Source organism: Varanus komodoensis, unplaced genomic scaffold, assembly GCF_004798865.1.
Source record: "Varanus komodoensis strain SLA01 unplaced genomic scaffold, ASM479886v1 scaffold36, whole genome shotgun sequence".
NCBI classification, from domain to species: Eukaryota; Metazoa; Chordata; class Lepidosauria; order Squamata; family Varanidae; genus Varanus; species Varanus komodoensis.
In genome coordinates, this window is record NW_025335873.1 from 8,943,098 (window position 1) to 8,961,595 (window position 18,498).

Consider the following 18,498-nt stretch of genomic DNA (forward strand, 5'->3'; position numbering starts at 1 on the left):
GGTGACGATCTCGGCCCCCAGGACCCACTGGACAGTTCGGGTGGGGCAGGGGGAGAGGGCACTTCCCGAACTCAGAAAAGCGCGGATCTTGGCATTTGTTTCATTCCTAGCCTCCCTCCCTCTTCTCCCGAGGAACCCAGTGCGGCTCACATGATCACAGAACCCTAGAAGAGTAGAGCCGGAAGGGTGTAAGAAGGCCATCTAGTCCTTCCCCTTGCTGTTGCAGGACACCAGTTTATACCATCCCACTCAGATATCCAGTTTCCTCTTGGATATCTCCGGTGTGGGAGAGCCCACCACCTCTCCGGGCAAGTTGTTCCCCAGTGAGAATTTTTTTCCTGATATCTAGCCTGAATTTGGGTTGTCGCAACTTGACGTGATTACTCTGGCGTCAGCAAGAAGCGATCTTGACCTTTCTCTTTGTGACAGCCTTTGAGGTACTTATAGAGGGATATCACGTCTCCTCTCCGAACATACCCGGTTCTCTCGGTCTCTCTTCGCAGGGCAGTGTTTCCAAACTCTGTATCCCTCCTTGGACCCTTCTAATTGTTCCTGCATTTTGCTTAAACCTTGGTGCCCGGAACAGTGTGAGGCCTGGCTAGTGAGGGCAGCGACGATGCTTGCAAGGGCCGATTTCCTGCCCTGGGCGCCTCTCTTGAAAGGGGGCTGCTGGTTTCGCGCCTCCCTTTTTGCCTTTAGCTGGCCCATCACCGGAAGGTGTTCCGGGACCGATCCGCGGATGCAGAATGCATCCCTCGAATGGAAAGCGTTTCGACTCGTTGCCGCAAGCCGGTCTCCCCTCCCCTCCTTCCCCCTAAAATTAATCGAAGGGTTGCATGTGCCATTTGTTGTTCTTGAGAATGATGGCAGCAGCATGGTGCGCCTCGCTGAGAACACCTGCCCATCACTGGAGCTGACAGCGAGCAGGTTTCCTGGGCCAGAATGCAAGATTCCTCGCCGAAGCGCCAGCCACCTGTCAGTCATTCTGGGCGCAGCCGCCTCCCTGGCCCTGCAGGGAGCGGATGCTTCCGGAAGCAGCGACGCCGGCACTCTCCCGCCCGTGCGCCTCGTCCGGCTCTGCCGGGCAGCGGGCCCGGGGGGCTTCGGGCCGGAATTTTCCCAGCCCTCCCTCCTGATGCCGGGGGGGGGGACCCTGCGGCGCCAAAAGTGCCCAACCACGGCCCACCCAAAATGCACGGCGGGCGGGCGGGCGCTGATCCCTGCCAGAGTCGTGGGGCTCGGAAAGGCAGGTGTGCCGGGAGCTGCCTTGCGGGGGGAGCCAGCTTCCTCGACCCCGGAGCTTTTGGGAACCTCCCTCCTCTGGGCATAATCCTTCTCCGAGCAGCACGGCCCGGAAGCAGCAGCCGTCTGTGCGTGTGCAAAGAAAAGGCTGCGTGTTCTGGTCCACAGGCTGCTGGACCTTCGCTTAGACCAGGCCTGGGCTGCCTGGGAAGGCCAGAGCCGCCCCTTGCAGCGGCACGGCTTGCTGGCGAAGCGCCTCCTGTCCTTTCCCCGTGCGTTTGGCAGCGATTGCTTTACAGCGCAGGCCGCTCAAGAAGACGGCGCAAGCGTTCCACAGCGTTCTTACGGAGCCGAAATGGGTCATGGGCCAGAGACGGGCGTGCCAAATTGATCTCCGATGGAGTGTCTTTGGAGTGCCCCCCCTGGCGCTCCTCGGTGGTGCCTTTGCTCACCGTGCCCACTTGAGTTGGAGATACCAGGGCATCCTCCGTTGGGTTGTGGTTGGCACGGGACATTTGCCGGTGAATGATTCCCAGTAATTGTTCTGTGATCTCCGCTGTTACTGTGTATGGAAAGAGAAGAAAATAGAACAGTTGCAGCGAAGGTGCTGGAGGCTGGTGAGACAAAGAGAACGAGAGGATTCCCTGTGCGTGTGTGTAGAAGGGAATAGGCGGAGGCTCGGATTGGGAAGGCCGTCGAAGGGGTGGTGGGACCTCTGGGAGTTTCTCCCCATATATTGAGTCCCCCTTTCCTCCTGTCCTGGCCATAAGAACAGTCAAAAGCAACAAACACGATTCAGGGTTTGGAAACACTGCCCTGTGGGGAGAGACTGAGAGGACTGGGCATGTTCAGCCCTGAGAAGAGAAGATGAGGGGGAACATGATGTCCCTCTATAAGTCCCTCAAAGGCTGGCACAAAGAAGAAGGCCAAGATCCCTTCTTGCTGATGCCCCAGTGCAGGGCACGGAAGAATCCATTCAGGTTAAAGCTTCCCCACAGTCAGAGCAACACGACAGTGGGACCAGCTGCCTGGAGAGATGGAGGCTCCCCCACACTGGGGACGTTCAAGAAGAAACCGGACGGCCATCTGAGTGGGATGGTGGAACATGGTGTCCTGCACCAGCAGGGGTTGGACTAGATGGCCTCACGGCCCCTCCCGATGCGACTATTCTAGGATTCTTTTGGCAGCAAGCAAAACAAGCCCACTTTGCCTCCAAAGCTCAAGGCAAACTCCGTTTCCCCTCGATAAACGCTGCGTCTTCCGCTCACGCAAGTACCGGCATCTCCACCGTCTTGCCAAACGCGCTCCTGGCTCCGTCCTTTGCCAGAGGGGCTGCCCTTCGCTCCTTTTATTAGAGGCGTCTTTGTACTCTATTTTAATAGTCAGTGTTTGCTTGGTAAATGCAAACAGACCTTTCATTTTGAGTCCACTGTCTCTACCTTTATTAGGTGTCACGAGCCGCCCCCCCCACCCCCAATCTTTATTCTCCTCTGAGCTCACCTTAGAACAGCCCTCCTTTTACTTTCAGACGAAGAAAATTAAAAGGACTTTTACAGCTCTGGCTAAAAGGAGGGCAGAGAGGCAGCGCCACTGTGCTCCCGGGTTTATTGGGACTCCTACCTATGTTCATGGGCATTAACGGAGCTTGGAGGAGCTGTAAAACAGCCCTCGTCCCCCTCCTTAAGCCCAGCCTGGCCCAGTCGCTCCGCAGCCTAATGGACAAACTGGCTGAGAGCTGGCTCTCTGTAGGTGCTCCGTCCGCGGGCACAGAAAGGAGGGTCTCAGCGTGCAGAGTTGCAGCCTGGACTTCAGAAGTCCCTCGCAGCCGGGAGGCGTCCGTGCTGCTCGCAGAAGGATCCGGCCGCCACGGACATCCCTCTGCAAACGGACCGTGGCCCTCCCCAGGCCCGAGCAGGCTGCAGCGGGAGCTTCGGCCAAGGCTCTGGGGGCACCACTGGCCGCTTCCGCCCCCTTCCTGTTTGCTGAGCTGCACGGAGGGAGCTTCAGCTGATAACCAGCTGTCAGAAGCGACGGCCATACCAAATGGGGACTTTGAACTCTTGCTTGCAATCAGAAGGCCTGGACAGCACTCAAGATCCCTGAGTGTTCAGCCAGCGGGGCAGGAGGGACTCTATACAGAGCAGGATTTTTTCACAAGAGTAGCACCACCGACATTCCCTCCTGGGATGGTGGAGTAAGAAAAGTCAGGGTGACACGGAGTGCGTCTTTGGAGTGGAAGGGCTTTGCCCTCCGATCCGCTTTGCTAAGAGAAACCCGTTTCTGGGCTGAGAATTCTTTAACCCTGAAGTGTATGGTTTTTGCGTCCGCTGCAGCGGGTGGATCGGGGGGGGGGGTTTGTTCGAAACGAAATTGTCCCCCCAAGCTTGGGGTCTCCCTATCTCTGGCCCCAAAGTCCTTTTCTGATGCTCACGGTGGGTGCGCTCCTGCACTGAAGGCTTTAATCATGATTACGATCGAGCAGACAATTCTTTGTACAGAAGTGCTTCCGTTGTTCGGGGAAGGACCATATTTCTTTATTTATTAGATCTACACGCCATCTTTTTCTCTCAGCGAACTCTTGACCCCCCCCCTCCGGCTCTCACTCTTATCCCTACAACAACCACCCTGCGAAGTAGGTCAGGCTGAGAGTCTGCAGCTGGCCCCAAGTCGCGCAGCTTGGCCACATGGCTTTTTCAGATCTTGGCGAAAGAGCGTCTGCTTCACATACCGCTCCCTTTTCTCGGCATCTCCCAGCTCCGGCGGAAATCCCAGAGTGGGGAACATGTGGCCCTCTGGGGCTGCGGCCCCTGGCCACGCTCTCGCCCGGCTGTGCTGACGCCAGCGAGTGGAGCCCCCTCTGGAGAGCTGCGGACTCACCCTCGCGGCCCACTGACGGTACCAAACCCGACGGACCCACGATCTTGCTCGGGGTAGCTCCATTTCCTAGGGGAACGTTTGGCCGGAAAATTGGGAGGGCCAGCCAGGGGAGGGGGCTGCCTCACCCCCATCCAACTCCCCGGATTCCGGCACTGCCCAGCTCCCCGTGCCTCGTCCTGGCAGCCGACGGTCATCTTCTTCCTACGGTTCTCCTTGGACCGATGCTGCCGTGCCCGTTTGTTCCTTCGTCGGCCTCGGGCGGGACATTGGGATGGGGAGGGCGTCCATCCCGAACTCTCTCTCTTAAGTTGTTTTTTCCGAAGCACCCGAATTTAGAGAGGGCCACCCGTTGCCTGCGCAGGTTCCGATGCCCATTGCGGTGAGACCTCCTTTCCTGCTCGGGTCACTTTGCGCGCTCCAAAGGCCGCTCACGGCACACTCCTCTCTTTTCTGAGATGCTTCCATTTGTACGGCAAGCTTGAAATTTTTAGAGGCAGGTGCGGGCAAAGCTTTGTGTGCATCATACGAAACGCGAGCGGGGCAAACCAAATTTATTTATTTATTTATTTATTTATTTGTTTGTTTGTTTGTTATTTATTTATTTATTTATTTATTTATTTATTTATTTATTTATTTATTTGGGGGACTTCTGTGCCGCCCCATTTGCCGAAACCAAAATTATTTTATTTATTTATTTATTTAGGGGACTTCTGTTGGGGCGAACCGAATTTATTTATTTATTTATTTATTTATTTATTTATTTATTTATTTGGGGGACTTCTGTGCCGCTCCGTTCGCCGAAACCAAAATTATTTATTTTATTTATTTATTTAGGGGACTTCTGTGCCGTCCCGTTCGCCGAAACCATTTATCTATCTATCTATCTATTTATTTGGGGGACTTCTGTGCCGCCCCGTTCGCCGAAACCAAAATCATTTATTTATTTATTTATTTATTTATTTATTTATTTATTTATTTGGGGGGGGGGCCTTCTGTGCCGCCCTGTTCGCCGAAACCAAAATTTGTTTATTTATTATTTAGGGGGGCTTCTGTGCCGCCCCGTTCGCCGAGGCCTCGGGGCGGCTCCCAAATGAGACGCGCGCGCATTCTTTCGGGCCACGTTCTTGGGACCTGGGGTCTCGTCTCGCCGTCGGGCGGCCTGCTCCGGCAAGCGGCGTTTGAGAGTAACCTCTCGGGACTCCGCAGCTAAACAAACTGAGCTGCATGGAAAGATCAACTGGGCATTCCTCAAAAGGACCTTGGCGGAGGCCGTGAAAGCCAGGAGGAGAAGCCTTCGGGGGCCTCTTTCTTCAAAGCGGGGCAGGCCGGCTGCGTGCGGGGCCGGTCCCCCGCTCCCTAACGAAGCTGGGTCCGATTGTTGTGGCTGAGCTTGAATTCCCCGCATTGTAGAAATGGAACAATAAGGGCTTATGTCGCGAGAAACCTTGTGGGTTTGTTCTGGGGTAGGCGAGCTGGCATCTCATCAACATACATCGTTGTTGCCATGGCGATCCTGTGCACACGCGCCTGTGTGCGTGTGCGCCCGCGTTGCTTCAGCTTGCAAGTGTGAGAACGTGTCACTCCGGTGGACCAAGAGGCTGGGGGCGCCGCGCTGAGGGTGAGCCCTGGGCTGAGCCGCGGGGGCGGGGGGGGGGGGCCTGGGGTGGGGCGGGGGGGGGGGGGGGGGGGCTTGCTTGGTGTAGGATGGAGGGCCGGCGGAGGGCGCCAAAATAGATGGGACAGCTCTGCCCCTGCCTCCCAGCACCTGCCCCAGGAGTTCGTCTAGAAGAGCAGGTGCCGGCACCTTCACGCAGCACCGACGTGGCCACCGAGAAGGGTGGGTGAAGCGAAGATGGGTTCAGATTTGGTTTCTGTCTTGGAAACATAGAAACAGGGCGAGTCAGAAGGGGTCTCCTGGGCCATCTAGTCTGACCCCGGCTCCAGCCGGCTCCGCTCACGACATGCCCACCATGGGCATATCCAGCCTGTCTTTGAACACCCTCACCTATGGGGCCTCAACCTCCTCCCGGGGAAGCCCCTTCCACACCCTCGGGGCCTAACCATCAGGAAGTGCTTCCTGGCACCCAAATTGAACCTTGGCTCCCTGAGCTTTGCTCCGCTGGAGCGCATCCTGCCTTCCTCTGCAGGGGGGAACAGGTCTCTGCCCACCTCCGTGTGACACCCCCTCCCAGACCTGCATGTCGTCGTCTTACCAGAGGAATCTCAGCAGAGGCTGGGTGGCCACTCACCAGGGCTGCCTCGATGGCCTCGTGCGTTTCAGATCCTGCGCTGAGCAGGGTTTGGACCAAAGACCCCTGCGAAACCTTCCGGGTTTATCAGTCAACTGCTGGCACGCCGTGTTTTGGGTTGGGGGTGTCCCGAATAGGCTCCAGGTTTAATTGCTTGGGTGGTGGGGTGGGGTAGGGGGACATGGAACCAGCCCTAGCGATCTCAGGTGATGGATCTCCTTGGCGGGGCGTGTGTGGAAGGTTTACACCCATCAGTGCTCGGAGTTACGGCTTCTCCCAAGTTTCCACTTTCCACGGGGCATCCCCCTCCCATTTCGGTGCTCCTCCGTTCCCCTTCCGGAGGTAGTCGCCGTGCGTCCCAGCCAGTTGGAGATGACGTGGCTGTCGGAGGGCTTGGGTCAGGGCTAGTAAGGCAGCCGCTGAGCAGAACAGGTGGGCGGACGGGCGGACGGACAGGCCGGCCCCAGGACATGGGGAACGGGCGAAGAGGGCAAGCCAGGAGGCTCCTGGGGTGGGCGGATGGCCAGCAGGGCGAGGCCCTGGCCTTCGAGCCTGCCCCCCAGCCACTCGGCGGACGCACCGCAGAACCCCGCAAACCTGGAAAGCGAGCTGTGTCCGCGCAGCTGCGCCTCTTTCCCCTTCCGCTCCCCGTCTCCGCGGCAAGTTCATGGTTCCGTCCTGCGCGTGGCATCTGGCGCATCTGCGGGGAGGGGGCTGCCTGCGCCGGCGTGCGATCCGTGCCGAGCAACTTGGCATGCGTAAACATGCAGCTCCACCCCCGGGTTGCATGGGGCGCTTGGGGGACCCCCCCCCCCCCGTCCGCGAGTCCGGACTGCGATCATGAGCTTGGTCCGCTGCTCCATGATGGGCCGGTTCTGCCCCGGACAGGGGCTGAGGCCTGGGCCAGTGGTTCCCAGGTGGGCAGAGCAGTCAGCCTCCCCATCCCCGCAGCCCCCGTGCAAGCCGCTGCCTCTCCCGCCCAGCAGGGGCTTTTGCCCCCAGCTCTTCGTTCCACCTGACCTTGGGAGCGCCGGGCAGCGGGAGATGGCCTCTGCGATTCCGACAGTCCCGTGCCTACCTCTCTGCCATTCTAATGAGCTCTTTAAACAGAAAAAATCAAAGGGATGTTAATGGTGGAATCTTCACATTTCAAAGGGAAGGATATTTATTATACAAACCTCCGACTCATTAGGAATGTCTCGATGTGAGAAGAAACAGCTGCTTCAGCTTTGGGGTGTTGGGGGGGATCCCCCTCCCGCAATCCTTCCTTCAAAGATTGGCAGAGATCAGCTAATATTTAAATGTTGTTTTTCACCGAACTGTGTAGCCGTCTTTCAGCAGGTTTTCCTCTGTTCGGTCCTGATATGTTCATTAAAAAGCGACGTCCTCACATTGTGCTCCCTCTAAGGATGAGCTCTCAGCCAAAGCCTGCAGGGAAGCCAGGCCCGGCCTGAGCACCTGGAGGGCCCTGCCTCGTGCAAACCTACTCTGTACGTGCACAGGAACCCCTCCTCTTGGGTCACCTCCCCCCACTATTCCTCTCCACTTGACCTCCCTTCAAGGCCCTTCCTGGCTTTCTTACCTGAGTGCCCCCCCCCCACTGGAATCCCCAGAACCGGACCTGGGGCACGCGACCCCTAGCCCAGGTAACCTCCACTTATGCTCTGGGACACACCAGCCCATCTTCGGCATTAGGGGCCCCACTGCTGCTCTGGGACCGCGGGGGCCCTCGAGCGCCATGGTGAGCCCAGAGCAGGGGCTCCGTGAGTTCCCCATCCTCGATCCAGAGCTCTGTGGGATGGAAAAGCAAGATGCTGGGAATTGCTCTGGGGACACCGTGCCCGTGCTGCAGCTGAGGCGTCGCCTCATCCTGCCCGGGCCTGAGCGCCTGGTCCCAGCGCCCCTCCTGGCCCCTTCCCTGCTGCACCACGCTCTGCCAGCCCTTGGCCGTCTTTGCACTGAGCTGTTGCCACCACCTTCCTGAGGGTGTGTTTAGATGCGTCGCCGCAAGGAGCTTGTGGTGGTCCTCGGGGGACCCCAGGCCCTTCTAAAGCAGCCAGGGGGCTGTCGAGCGGCGTTGCAAGTCCCGGCGAAGGCTTCCTCTCGGCTTCGGTGCAAAACCAAACACAAACACGGGTGGATCTCCTCTTATCCTTGAAGAGGCGAGCAGAACGTTCTCGCTCTTCCTTCCCCTCCCCACCACCAAATCCAAAGCAGCTGTTCCATTTCACATCGGAGCACCCCCCCCCCCACCGCCCCCGTGAACTCTGCGTCCGATTAAACTCCGGGTATAATGACCTGTTGCTGGATCAGGCTGGAGGCCCACCTCATCCAGCATCCGTTCTCCGCAAGATGGCCGGGATGGTCTCGGGAAGGCGTGGAAGGGGGTCATCCCCGGACTCTGGAGTTCAGAGGGAAGCTCAGAGGTTTCGCTGACCTTCGTAACGCCGAGCTTTGGCGTGTTTGGCCGATACGGATGGCCTGGAGGAGCCAAAGGTCAAATCCTGCAACTCTCTCGGACGGGAGTTCCTGGCGCGAGCATCAGCGGCCACATCGCCCTTTAACCGTGCGCCATGTCGCATCTCGCAGCCTGGAGAAACGCATCTGGCGTGTTTGGATTATCTCCTCCGAGAGGGTGGTACAGTTCGTTGACCCGGTGGGGGGCGGCTGGTCCCTGGAGCTTTCTGACCCACTGGCCTCCGGTCTCGGCATGCTCGGCGTTCAGCATGGGACCAGTGGGCCTGCTGTTCTCTTTGTTTGCCTTGCAAGCACTTAAAGCTTTTAATTTGTGGCTGGTGAGAGCCACTGCGTTTTTATTCCAATAAAACTTAAGCTCAGACATTTGTAACAGATAAAGTGTTAGCTCCAGCGTGTTTGTCTAATGACAGATTTTTGGATTCGTATTACTGTGCCTATCCTTTTTTTATTAGTAGTATGCACTAAATCTTGGTGGATTAAGTCTGGTCCAATTAGTTAACGAAGAACAATGGATCACATACCTTCCGCCAGCAAAGCATATGGAGTTATTTGCCGTTTTGAGCTTGAAAGAGTCATTCATAGAGGAACAGCTTAAAATGCTGCTGACACATTTATGATCCATGCATTTGGTTTTGTTTTTTGCTTTCAGTTCGCTCTTTGAAATGGAGTCCTGTCCCCACAAAGCTTGGCTGATAAAGTCTGTGCGGATAATTATAAAGGACATTTCTATTAACCCCTAGGGCCATTGTATGTGGCTGGAATTATTCTAAAGGTAATCGTTAAGTTTGCACCCTTTTGCAGTAGCAGAGTAGGTATGTTCCCAATACTTAAAACTTCTAGCTACTTAAGGGCCCTGCTAGGAACGATTCTTGCCACATAGCTCACCCTTGTGCTTTTGTAAAAATAAATAGGTGTCACGAGAACGACGGTTAGCAGGGACTTTAAGCGATTGCGCCAGGATAGGGTGCTGGTTGGCATCGCTCACCTACTCCATGCGCTGGGGGGAAAGCCCCTCCGTGCCAGCTGGGGCGAGCAGGTAGGGGCAGCGAGGGTCTGACTGAGCCAGTGGCGGGACGAGGGCTCGTCCTTGGCCAGACGCGGCGTCCCCCTCCACCCGCCCTTCGTGTTTTCCCGGGGCTGGCGTACATCTGGATCCTGCCACCGGCCACCCCGCCTCTCCACTGCTCTTGCCACACCTGGGAGAACCTGATGCCCTCCGTCTGCCTTTGTGCCCTCCCTCCCAGCCTTTCTCTGTCGTGCGCCAGTGTCGGCCACGGAGCAGGATACGGGGCCGCTTACGAGAGCGACCTGTACACTTAAGAAAGCCTGGCTGTGGGTTTTCCCTATTTCAGCCCTCTTTCGGTGGGCCTGCCCTAATGGTTTGTTGTCGCTAGTCGCAAAGTCGTGCCTGACCCATCACGACCCCATGGACAACCTTCCTCCAGGCTCTCCTGTCCTCCACCATCCTCGGAGTCCACCCAAGCCCACACCCTCCGTCCCAGGGACCCCATCCAGCCACTTCATCCTCTGCCGTCCCCTTCTCCTTTTGCCTTCCATCGTTCCCAGCATCAGGGCCTTCTCCAGGGAGCTGTTCCTTCTCAGCCCTGAGAAGGCCGTTGTATTTTACCTCCGGCGTAAGCTCATGCCTTACACTCAGCCGGATGGTGGGTCTGTCTCTCTCCGGATGGTTCTCACTGACGGCAGCTCTGCCGGGGTTTATGAAAGGACCCCCCCATGCCCACCCCAAGAGACCGGGACTTGTGCTCTTCCACCGCTCTGTGGGCTTTGCCTGGGGAACCGAATGACACGTCTCTCTGAAAGGAGCAGACAGAATTGACTCGGGGACTCAGAGGTGTCCACAGCGTGTGCCAAACCTTGCGGGCTCCATCCCTTCTTTTCGCTGCCCCTTTAGCCTCCGACTTGCCCTCCCCTCCTCATTGAGCCGAAAAGTTCCAGGTCAGTGGAAAAGACTCGGCAATGCGCTGCGTTGCGCTTTTGGTCCGGCCGTTCGCCGCAGCAGCTCCGTTGCCAGTGCTGGCGTCTGCTTTGCCGACTCTTCTTGGCCGGAGATGAAAGGTGCCGTCCGTCGCTTACCCTGATCCAGACTCCTGCAATGTCTTCCTTACCTGGGCCCTTTCATCCTCCCTCCGTCCTGGTACGCAGGGAAGAGCGTGCCCTTGATGAAGTGAGAGCCCCTCCTTCCCATGTGGCACGCACCCCTGGGGGGGCTCGAAGGGGGGGTGCGGCAGGAAGTGCCTTGGCTGCAGTACAGCGATTTCATCTGGGAAGCAGCCGCGGCCGCTTTGAGGATGCCTCGGCCCGACCCACCTTGCGTTGCGTTGCGTTGCGTTGTGTTTCTCCGTGCAGCTCACTGACATGAACGAAGGCAGAGCGACAACAACCCCCCTACTTGGGGCTGTGGGCGAAATTCACGACAGGCTCAAAGGAGCTCGAACTTCTCTGGGTCTGGCCTGCAGAGGAGCAGTTTTCCCCGTGTTACGTGGCTTCCGCAGATTTGTAGACTTAAAAAAACACATTTTAAAGCAAACCTAGTCATAAAAATAAGTAAAATACAAATTAAAGCGACCCAAATTTGATGCCCTCCATAGGCTAAAATGGAAAATTTGCATTTTTCAAGGATTTGGATAAGGGGGCGGCATTGTGTATTTTCAGGAGTGTGAATTGAGCCAGTGCACTCACACGAAAAATCAATTCGATCAGTGAGCAGAGGAGAGAACGAAAGGTTCCTGGTCCTCTGCAGACCACAGCGTGCAGGATACATCCCTCCCTCTGGCAGTTCACCCTGGAAGCTTTATCGCCGTGCGAAATTAGTCTGCTTTGCCGGATGCGTTCCCTGCGGTGGCGCATCTGACCACAAATCAGCTTTGCCCACACAAGGTCTTGCCGCCCCCGGCTTCCAAGGGCCAGGGCATCCTTCATCTGTCATCGCAAGCCTGTGAAAGCACAGAATTGCCCACAACAGCCCCACAGACACGGGCTGCCCTCCCGGAAGCCATAAAACCCGGGAGCCCCGCGCCCGCGGTGCGAGACCCGCGCAGTGGAGTGAAGGCAGGCCTCGCTCGACCATTAAACGGGAAGGGGGTGTGATGCCCACTCATTTTAAAGACACACACGTTTCCTTTGGACAGGCCTGGCTCCAGTCGTGTGGCTGGCTGGCTCGCCCCCCCCCCCCCCCCCCCCCCCCCCGCCGAGAGAGACAGACTTTCTTACAGATAGACGGGTGGCCGCGCTGCATTCGTTTCTCCCCATTCCTGGCCAGAACGGTCCCCTCTTGCGGGAGAAACAGCAGGATCTGTAGGTAGGTGGCTCTCTTGTCCCCTGGTACCCTGATTTATGAGCGCTGGAGTCTTCGAACCCCAGGCGTCTCGAGCAGTATTCAGCCCATCCCTTATTTTAACCTTCCTCGAGCAGAATCCTTCCTCCCGCCCCACCCCATCTTGTCCCACAGCTCTGGGCAATTTCAGCTTCCCTTCCTTTGTTTAACCTCTGACCTGCGAAAACAAGAGTTAATCTAAAGTTCTGAAGTAGCTAAGAGGAAGAGGAAGTGTTTGGTTACAAATTAAATATGAGCAAGGCACGCACCATAAATCGCCGATCACGCTACCAGCTTTGTGGTACTTCAGTTCCATGCGGAGCAGGGTGTCGGGGTTATAAATCCAGCTTCCGTGTTCTGAAAAGGAAAAACGCGAGGCAGGCTGACAGGATGCATTCGTCCTCTCCCGCCCTCGTGCTCCCCGGTCGGCTGGCCGGCACCCGATTTCAGAAGTGGGTTGGGTAGGCAGGGGGTTGGTGGGGCACAGAAAGGAGTCCTGTGCGGTTGGCTGGCGTAATGGTGGGTGTTGCTTCCGTTGTGAGCTGCCCAGAGACCCTCATGCGTAATAGCTGGCATGTGATGCTAATAAATAAATGAAAATACATGCAGCCTCGCCCGACCGTTTCTGCCGGGGCTTGCCCGTCTGCGGGGAGACTGAGTGTGAGAGCTGGGGAGACCCCGATACTGAGCCAAGGGGCTTCCGTGTGCTCGCCGGGAAAGCAACACTCTCCTTTGCTCGCAAGGAGGTGGTTCTTAAAGGTTCTGTAGGGAATCCGGGCCTGTTCAGTGCCCCATGCTAACTTGGTCCAGTTCATGCCTAGCTGGAGAGTGGGGCTCTGTCCAAATCGGTGCGAATTAGATAGTTGTGCAAAATAGACCCGGCACGGCACGACTTTATTTGGCATTGTTTACTATCCGGCATAGTTTGGACTTCAAAGAGGAGCAAGGGGTCCCATAGGCTGGCATTCCCATCCCTCGAGGTAGAGTTCCGTTATCCCTTGCAGCTGCTGGGCTGTCGTCCGGGCGCCGAAAGGGAGAGACGTCAGCCGCGCCGTGGAGGGGGGCTTTGCGCCAGCTCCCCCTCCACTCATGTGGGGTTGTGGCAGGCGCAGCCCCTTGCTTGGGCAGAGGCGCTCGTGCTACACGAGCGGGAGGTACCCGGATTTCGGTTGTCCCTGAGATCCCGTCCAGGAGGGTTGCTTAGTTCGCAGGCTTTGTCGTGAAATGCTCTCTGCACATGGGCGGGGGCAGCTCCACCTGCGCCGCACCAAGGTCGGGCAGCGCGCCCGTGCCGCCAGTGCCTCTCTTTGCCGCAGCCACTTCTGCCAAGATTCAGGCAAAGGCCCTGCCGGAGGAGAGCTTGGGCCCAGCCTGGGAAGCCAGCTCTTCCACGCGCGGGGAGACGGCTGTGTTATCCAGGAGGGTGCGAGTGGGGGGGCTCCTCCAGCTCGCTTCGGGGTGCTGGAGCCCCCTCGCTTACCCTCCGGGTCCGCTTGCCCCTTGCTGCACGAGAAAGCTGGCCTGTTACGTGAACCGTTTCCTGGGAGACGCTGTTCGCGCCCAGCCCGATGCCTTCCAGCAGCACCACCCCACTTACCGAAGGGCGAAAATGCCGTCCCGGCATTCATCTGCTTGGCGCTGGTTTGCTGCGAGTTCCTTATGCTGGCATAAGGGAGCCAGCGGAACGTACCCCCCTTTCTCCCCGTGGGGGCTTGCTGGTGCATTGAAATTGGCCCACGTCTCCAGATAAGTGCTCGAGGCAGAGTGCCCGCCATGTTCCCTCCCCAGATGAAAGGGCACCTCCAGACCCCTGGGAACTCTCGCCGTTGCGAGAGCCTATTTAGAGAAAAGGGAGCTGGTACACGGTTGCTTAGCAAACAGAGCCAGCTCCCCAAAGGCTCTCTCTGGTGCGTTTTGATATTTACACCTTCGAGAAAACCAGCGCCTGAGCATCTATACCTTTTATCAGACGCACCAACTTTAGTCCTTCTGCGAGTGCCAGTATATCTGTCGGCTGTTTTGTTAATAAACTGCCTGTTTGAAACTGCCACGTTCCAGTTTTCCGGAAGTTTAACGTCCCTCATCCATGCAGGAGCCAGTGCTGTTCCCTGGCTGGCAAAGGTGCCCGAAGGAACTGCTTTGCATCGGTTCCTCCTTTCAGCTATAAAAGTGCCAAGCGGACCAACTTTTGCACGCTGGCGGCTCGCTTTGCTACCACCAGAAATCATCTAGCAGTAACTTTATTCAGAATATCATGTTGGGCAAGGGACGTGATGAGTCTTGCAGAGGGGGGAAGATTTCCCTTGTAGTGCAAACAAAGGAAATGACACACAACTGGGAGAAAATGAGCCTCGTCCTTCCATTTTCGGTGCTCGGCTCCTTGGCATAGTTTCCTGCTAAAGTTTTAATTCTATTACAGCCTTGTGAGGAGAGCTTGGGAAGGCATTTTCAGCAGGAATCCCTGCCTTCCCCTCTGAAACTTCAGGCTTGACCAAAAGCCTCCCCCCCCGCCCCCCCCAGATTCTTACAGCTGGAAGAGCCTAACAACTGCCAGGTCCAGCCACCTGCTTCATGCGGGACTCAAGTCACCAGCCCGATTTCAACCCAGCCCGACCCTGCTTCGCTTCTTTGGCTCATTTGCTGCAAAGGCCGCTGCTGCTGCCCTGCTTTCCCCTTGAGTCCGTCCTTTATCGGGGGTTCTTTCTATGCCCAGGTCCCCTGTGAGAAGGGAGAAGGCAGGAAGAGATGGGGCAGGCCCCACTCAGCTGTCCCCGGGCCAGCCGGCCTCAGTGGCCAGCGTCAAGCAGCACAAGCTCTTCAGTTTGGTTTTCTGAGCCCGAGGCTCCTGCCGTATTCGCTGTGCTTAGAAACAAAAGCCACTTTCTTATAAATCTGGTATAAATCTGCTGAAGTATTCCTGTTTCTGGTCCTGAAGATATCCATCCCAGGCTGCTGGGAGGATGACTCTTTGCAAACTGCCGGTCCATCGAGACGGGAACGTCCCCGTGGCATCCACCTGTACGTGCGCCGCGTCTTTCGAAGCGGCCTCCTCCTCAGAGCCAGATGAGTGAGAAGAGGCGTCTTGGCCCGAGGAGCGCCGGCTGGGCGGCCGCCTGGGTGGGGTGGGGGCGTCCGTTGGAGCGCGTGAGGCTGGCCTTCGGTCCGCCACGCTCCCGGCCCCCCGCACATCTGGCGTTTTGCAGAGCAGATGTGGCAGCATCGCCGACAGATCCCTGGACGGGACGAGCAGATTTTAGAGCCTGGTGGAGAAATGTGGGATTTAAAAACCGCCACCTGGTCTTGGGAAGGCGTGGCTGATGAAGCCGGAGCATCCCACACCAGCCCCCGTCCATTGCAAGCGATTAGGGGGCGGGGGGGGCGGTGGCATGCATAGGGGTCTCCCTCTGCAAAGCTGGCCGCTTCTCCCTGCCCTTGCCAGCAACCCCGGACCCCAGCAGTGGCTGGAGAGGCAGTGAAGACCACCGTCTCCCCGCGGCTTCTTGATCAACCAGCATCGCCAGCAGGTTTAGCAATTAACGCAGTGTGAAAGGATAAACGTTGGGTGTACAGGAAATACAAGCCGAGTAAAACAGGCCCTTTTATTGTGCCTGCTAGTCTCTTGTAAAATACAAGAAGCAATTTAAGGAAAAATGCTAGGAACTGCGTTAGACCCCAGCAGGGCACCTTCTCCTTTGCTGTGTGAGCTGGTAAACTTTTCGCTTGGCCCTTGTGTGATGGAGCTAAGAGGAGGTGTGGGTCGCGGTCAGCTTTGCAGGAGCCGGGCGTCCCCTTTCCTCCATGGGGCAAAAAAGGGACGGCAGGCCTGGGTGGGGAGTGACGAGCAACTGGTGGAAAGCTGGACTTTGGCGTTAAAGCTCAGCTCTGCCTTCGGACTCGGGCGTTAAAGCTCAGCTCTGCCTTCGGACTCGGGCGTTAAAGCTCAGCTCTGCCTTCGGACTTGGGCGTTAAAGCTCAGCTCTACCTTCGGACTTGGGCGTTAAAGCTCAGCTCTGCCTTGGCTACAAATGGATGAGGGCTGGGAATCGACCTGGGCAGTCTGCCTCTGACTTTGCAATCCGATGATATTTAAGCTCTCTGAACAAGACGTCTCTTGGTGCCGTGTGCCTTTGCTTTCAGTGCCGACGTGGAACCCAGTCCTAGCTTCTTAGCCTTGGTCTTGCACGCAGTCTTGGCTTCAGCTTATCCATAAAACCCCTAAAGTTGAGATGCCCCATTTTAGAACCAGGAGTTCTGGAAATGTCTCAACAGCACACCAGAAACAGCTTGAATGGAAAGTTCAAAATGTGGAGCTGAAATTGGAAGCTGGTTTTTGAAATAGCCTCTCTATAGAAAAGGACCTCAGCCAGTCTGGAGTACAATTCAATAGGGTTTCTCTCAGACGCTCCCGAAATTAAAAATAATCTAGCTCTCCAGGTCCTTTTTCTTCCTGCGCCAGTCTGTTTACCCAAGTCCTTTTCCACCTCTGCTCCAAAGCAGCTCCTCTCCTTCCTGGTGCTCTTGCAGCGGCTCTTAAGCTCCACCAGGGTTTACGAGACTTAAAAATGGGAAGCGGAACTTTATCGTCCCTCTAATCCCCCTGGAATGCGTCCTTTCTGTTGCCGAGCGCAGCAGCCCTACTCTCAAGTAGCAATTGTCTGTCGGCTGGCCAGCAGCCGCTGGCCCCCCAAAGTGGCTTGGGATGTATTCACAGGCACGATAACGTGAAAAGTTACATTCTTGGTCGGCTCAGGGTTGATAAGCTACTGCGATTTTACTGTGGCCTTTGCGGGCTGCATGGGGATGTCAGGGCAACACCGTCTTCCTGTGATCGCTCACGCCTGCTGCATCCCGCTTCGATCGATCATTCCTGCGGCCTGGCTGTTGGGGCCGTTGGCAAAGCAGCCATGCCGTGGGAGACCCTTTCCCTGAATTCCGTGCATGCGGAACTCCGTGCTTCCTTCCCTGGGGAGAAGAGGCCAAGGCATGGCAGTCGTTTCCTGGCCCATTCTCCAAGGATCTCAGAAGATTGCCAGCCAAGTGGCTGCATCATCCAGCTGGCACATGAGCATGATCCTACAGCAGGCAGTTCTCATCCCTGAAGGACATGCCGCCCCCCTGCAGGACTTTCAGGGTGCTAATCTCGCCCTCGCATCCGTGGCCGACACGCTGTGGGATCCAGCACGTGGCGGGGGGCGAAAGACCCGCCTAGCAGCTGTGTCTGAGCATTGCAAAGTTTGCATAGACATTCTTGAAAGCAAAAGCATGTTCTTCGCAAGTTTTCCAAATTTAAACGTGTGCTTTTTTGTTCCCAGTTACCTCCCGTGGTTTGAAGTCTTCTATAAACTGCTCAGCGTCTTGGCGGACTATACAGCAAAGGGCCAGGTAACTGTCGCAAGCGTTTCTACCGTCTAAATGCCTGGCCATATCTGTGTTGCATGAGAATCAGGCAGGCATGTGAAGTTTATCGTTGGCCAAACCGGAGGCTTTGTTCAGATGTACTGTGTTGCATCCTGGGTTCATTCACATCAGGCATAGCTACCCTAGGCGTCCCCATGGGAACCTGTCTCCCAGGTTCAGCCTTGAGAAATGAGGCATACGCAGTTCATGGGGCCGGGGGGGATAGATCTGTGTTCATGTGGACTGCTGGCTTGTATTTTCAAACTCCCCGCTCCAGCAGCAAATCAAAACGCTAAGCCATTCATTGGCGTCCCGTTGTTCCTTCCCAATTTAAATGTGGGTGCGGGAGCGTCACATTCGAATCGGCCCTGAAGAGTTGTTAAAACAAAGAGTGGGCCCTTGGAGCTTTCTCAGAGTTTCACCTCGTGTGTGACACCTGTGTGGCTTTGTGTGTGCGATGCAGCACAAGCTGTCCTCCTTGCCCCGGCCAGACTTGCTCTGAAGTGGAACCGTCCCCGAGATCCGTTGCATCAGCCATTCCTCAGGCAGGTCCCTTGCGTCACGTACGCCTTGATCTTTGCTCCAGAGATTGCAAAGTCGCAATTACTAGCAGAAGAGCAGGTTGTCAGCGTGTGGGCCGAAGGGTTAATATACGGCGAAAGTTCGTGGCCGAGAGGGCGGCCTGCATCCCTGAGACCTCCGAGGCTGTGATCTGCATCAGGAGGGGCCAGCTTTCTCTCTGCATATCCCCGTAGCAGGGAAAATTGTAGGGTTACAAGTGCGGTAAAAGCCGGACCTGTACCTGTCTTCCGGTGGCCTTGAGAGTTGAGAATCCAAGCCTGCCCTTATTTGCATGTCTCTTAGGCTCCATTTCTCAACCGTGTGTGTGTGTGTGTGTGTGTGTGTGTGTGTGTGTGTGTG

The 18,498-nt window shown here is 56.6% G+C and overlaps 1 protein-coding gene across 3 annotated transcripts in view; it reads left to right on the forward strand.

Annotated features, from left to right (window-relative positions):
- The window catches only part of DENND1A (DENN domain containing 1A), a 197,236-nt gene that overhangs the window by 96,888 nt on the left and 81,850 nt on the right, over positions 1 to 18,498 (forward strand). For all 3 annotated transcript variants that reach the window (XM_044439857.1, XM_044439854.1, XM_044439856.1), the window contains exon 6: positions 17,493 to 17,562. In XM_044439857.1, the coding sequence (XP_044295792.1) occupies positions 17,493 to 17,562 (70 nt within the window). The remainder of the gene's footprint in view (positions 1 to 17,492; positions 17,563 to 18,498) is intronic.